Source organism: Bubalus bubalis, chromosome 8, assembly GCF_019923935.1.
Source record: "Bubalus bubalis isolate 160015118507 breed Murrah chromosome 8, NDDB_SH_1, whole genome shotgun sequence".
In the NCBI taxonomy this organism is placed as follows: Eukaryota; Metazoa; Chordata; class Mammalia; order Artiodactyla; family Bovidae; genus Bubalus; species Bubalus bubalis.
Genome location: NC_059164.1, coordinates 105799147 through 105803465, shown reverse-complemented (window position 1 = coordinate 105803465; position 4319 = coordinate 105799147). Strand labels below are relative to the sequence as shown.

The 4319-nt window shown below is 54.6% G+C and overlaps 1 protein-coding gene across 1 annotated transcript; it reads right to left on the bottom strand.

Annotated features, from left to right (window-relative positions):
• Positions 1 to 103: 103 nt before the first annotated feature.
• On the bottom strand, positions 104 to 1510 carry LLCFC1 (LLLL and CFNLAS motif containing 1). The gene is made up of 2 exons (XM_006080872.3): positions 1281 to 1510; positions 104 to 732 (listed from the first exon to the last, which is right to left on the bottom strand). Exons 1-2 carry the CDS (start codon positions 1423 to 1425, stop codon positions 554 to 556), a joined length of 324 nt encoding a protein of 107 aa, XP_006080934.2. The 5' UTR covers positions 1426 to 1510; the 3' UTR covers positions 104 to 553.
• Positions 1511 to 4319: the final 2809 nt, after the last annotated feature.

The window sequence follows — 4319 nt, the reverse complement described above, 5'->3', positions numbered from 1 at the left end:
TGCCTGTCTCCTAAGAACAATTTCCTGCTATGCCTTGTGCCTAGAAGTCAGAAAAAAACGAAAGCAGGCCAAGCAGAGTTCCATGGACGTGAGCTAAAGCAGCAATCACTGAGCTGAAGGTTGGTGGGCCAAAGGTCTCGTGACTAAGCAGACTGCTTAGAAACAGAATGAAGCTGCCCCCAGCTGCTTACAGGTGTTGATTACTACTTTCATTGTTGCTGCCTCCTCCCCCTGGTCTGTTGAATAGAGCCAGGAGAGGCTAGGGGAGAGAAGGGCAGGGGTCTGGTGTCTTAGCTCTTGAAGATGGCACTCAAAGCCTGGGGAGGCAAGTGGGCAGTGGCCGTGGATGATGCTCAGACAGCAAGGGCTCTGTCTGATGCTGCGACCTCTGGGAGAGGGCCGCTGGTGGGAGCCAGAAAGCCACGTGTTCGTCTCCCTTGGGAGAAGCGCCCTGGAGCCCTTGGGGGAGAGGGTCAGTAAGCTATCATAAAGCGGAGGTAGATGTCCAGGTCCTCATCCAGGAACCAGGCCACCACCTCCGCCTCAATGTCCCTCATAAAAAAACCATGATGCTGGCCAGGTTAAAGCAGAAGGCGAGGTCAAACAGGTGGTCACGGATCGCCGCCACCTCTGAGGTCTTGTCATCCTCCTGCTGGGCCATGTCCACCACCTGCCACATCTCGCCCACTGATGAGGCCATGAAGTGCTCTTCAAACTGTTCTCGATCTTGGTCTGGAATGGGGCAAGGGGACAGCATGAAAGGAGGGGTTCTGACTGCCCTCCCCCTGCCCCTGCACTGCCCTGGAGACGAGAAGGAGTTGGGGAACGTGGGTACCCCTTGACCCACACCCTTGTCCTTGACTACAGAGGTGATGCTCCTGGTGGGGGGTGGGGTGCAGTCTCTCTGGTCTGTATGCGATCATAGTCCCCACTCAAGGACATGCATATCCCACTGCCAATGCAAACTGCCTCCTCCAAAGTGTTACCTCATTTGGGGAGTGAGGGGCCATCTTAGAGAAGGATGAACTTCAAAGACCCTCTTTCCATTTCCACAAGGCCCCATGCACATCAGCTGGCCCCAGAGTGCCCAGAACATGGCTCTGGCCAGGAACCATGGCTCTAGACCCTTTATAGGACACTCCACTGCAGCAGTACAACAGGGCCCGGGGCGATCGCTCATAATCCAAACCTAGCTCAGCTTCCCCTCCAGCCTGACAAGTGATCTGGCTCCACAGAGGTCTGATCCCCAGCTCCAGGGGTCCTCCTCCTTCTTCCCCTACCTGTAGAGGGTGTCTTCTCCTTCTGACTCCTCTCATCTAGGCCTGGGCTCCCTCTCTGTGTCTTCACCCCCTTGACTCGCAGCAGCAGCAGCAGGAGGGCGCCCAGGAATGCTGCCCTGCAGAGCTGGGAGCCCAAGGAGCTCATGGGCCTGCCCAGCCGCTGCCCTTGGTCTTCACTCGTCCCAGTGCCCTGCTGGCTCCCCTGCCTCCTCCCTCCCCTGTCCGTTGTCCCGGCCCTTCCCCCTTCCCAGCACCGTTTTCTCCCTTCCCTTCCAGAGGACCTCTGATGTCATGAGCTCTGTGACATCACAGCCGTGGGCTCAACTCTCATCCCAGCTCCCTAGAGAGTTCCACTGGCAGGCAGGAGCATGGAGAGTAGTCCACAGGGGACAATAGAGGCTCCGGGGAGGACCGCCGTGGACCTCAGCAGTGGAGGACCACGGCAGTGACCGAAGAGTCTGTGCAGTCCTTTCAAGGCCATTATGTCATGAGATCCATGTGGCAACCAGGACTCAAAGTCATGGCATCACCGTACCCATTATATAGATGAGGAAACCGAGGTTCACAAGAGAAATGACTTGCCCATCGAAGGTCACACAGATAATAAGGTGCGGAGTAGGGCTCTTGCTGATTCTTTAGGTTTTAAAGATCACACCTTCCCCCCTCCTCCTCTGTGTGGCCTTTCTCAAAGGAAAGCAACTTGCATGAACTGAGGCCCAGACCCATGTCCAAATGAGTCTCTTCAAGTCCTGGGCTGTGCGTGAAACTCAGTCCATCCAAAATGAGGGCAAGGGAGGACCTAATTGGAGGAGGAGGTAGGTACCTGCTTTGGGTGTGAGAGCAGAGTACTCTGGACCCAAGTGGAACCGCCCTCTCATTCCTTGTCCTCCCCTGGACTAGTTCTAGCTTTGCCCTCTTGTACTGACAGACGAATGCGTCTTGCCTCATTTCATATCCTTCTGTACTCAGACAAAGCTCTTAAAGACTCAGTGTCTAAACTCAGTCTCTCAAGGGTGGGAAGAAGAGAGTCTTCACAGAAAAATCAGCATGGCAGAGGCGAGGATCCCAAGGAATGGATCTCAAGAAACCTGCCTTCACGTCCCAGTCCCCGCCCTGCCCGTTACCCTGCTGGGCACAGACCCGTTGGCAGTAATAGGTTGGGGCTAGCTGACATCTGCTTCCTGGAGCAGAGGGCTGGGGAGACGGGATGAAGGCCAGCTCTGGAAAACCAGAGTCAGATACAAGCCATGAGCCGGGTGCCAGGACCGTGAGCTCACATCACTCCCGGCATCCACACACGCACACCTGAATGAACCATCAAATGCGGGGGTGAGACACGTCCAGAAATCTGCGCTCTTCCTCAAAGGGGGCAGATGGCCGAACGGCAGGGCCGGCAGAGCCTCCTTCCGAAGGATGCCGCCCGTGCCAGCCGATAGGCTTACTGGGAGACTCTTTCCTGGACGGCCGACACAGCCTCCTGTATACTTCTGTGATCCAAGCCCGGTGACAGGGTGACTGGGGAACGGTACAGGAGGTCACCTGACGATGGGAGAGGCAAGTTTCAGTAAGCGGGTGACCCTGTTCACCCCTCCCTTGCACTCCTTGACCTGCAGGTCCAGGAAATGCTGCTTGCCTGGAAAGAAATCACTAACCTCCTCCTGGCTATTTGGGGGAGGAGCTTCTGTGTTCCTGGCTAACTGAGAAGCCATCCCCAACTCTGTGAGTTTGGATGGGGCAGGTGGTTGTGGTTGGGCCTGCCTTAGGGGAGCAGCTAGAGCCGAAAGGACCAACTGGCTGGCACTGACTACCACAACTCTAACTTCCTCACCAGACACCTGCCTGATGCCCTGTGCCTAGGAGATAAATCTTCATGGGAAACCAGGAATCCCTTCATGTTTTTTTTCTTATTACAAAAGTATATTTAAAAATTATGGAAAAAAGGCAAATAATTCCACCATCCAATGACAATTCTTCTTCATATTTTTAAAGATGGTATTCAAATTCTTTCCCTACAGAGGTGTGGGCAGGTAGGGTGCGAGTGTATGACCAAATATTGAAATCCAGGCTTACATGCTGTCCTCCTTTCTGGGCTCTCCTGGTGACTCAGATGGTAAAGAATCCGCCTGCAATGTGGGACACCTAGGTCTGATTCCTGGGTTGGGAAGATCCCCTGGAGAAGGGAATGGTTACCCACTCCAGTATGTATAGCCTGGAGAATTCCATGGACAGAGGAGCTTGGCGGGCTACAGTCCATAGGGATGCAAAGAGTCGGATACAACTGAGTGACTCACACTTTGCTCCTTATCATATCAGAATAAGAGGTCTGGTGCCTTTGATGCCAACAGGCTCTGAGATAAAACAGTGAGGTTTTATCAGGGGCCCTGGACCAACTCTTGTCTACTCTCACGAGACCCTGGCACATCACCATCATGCAGGGAAGCATCTGCCTGCAGGAGGGAGGTTGTAGCACTCCTGGTTTGCAGAAAGCTCCCAGAGGATGAAGACTGATGAGAGAAGGGAGGAGAGGGTGGCCATGCAGGACCTGGGGATGGAGGGGATGGAGGACTGGGGAGAGAAGCCAGAGGAGAGAAGAGGAGAGGGCTCCCCAAAGATAAGGAAGTGAAGTGAAAGTCACTCAGTTGTGTCTGACTCTTTGCGACCCCATGGACTATACAGAGCAGAAGGCAATGGCACCCCACTCCAGTACTCTTGCCTGGAAAATCCCATGGACGGAGGAGCCTGGTGGGCTGCAGTCCATGGGGTCACTAGGAGTCGGACACGACTGCGCGATTTCACTTTCACTTTTCGCTTTCATGCATCGGAGAAGGAAATGGCAACCCACTCCAGTGTTCTTGCCTGGAGAATCCCAGGGACGGGGGAGCCTGGTGGGCTGCCGTCTATGGGGTCGCACAGAGTCAGACACGACTGAAGTGACTTAGCAGCAGTAGCAGCAGCAGGACTATACAGTCCATGGAATTCTCCAGGCCAGAACACTGGAGTTGGTAGCCTTTGCCTTCTCCAGGGCATCTTCCCAACCCA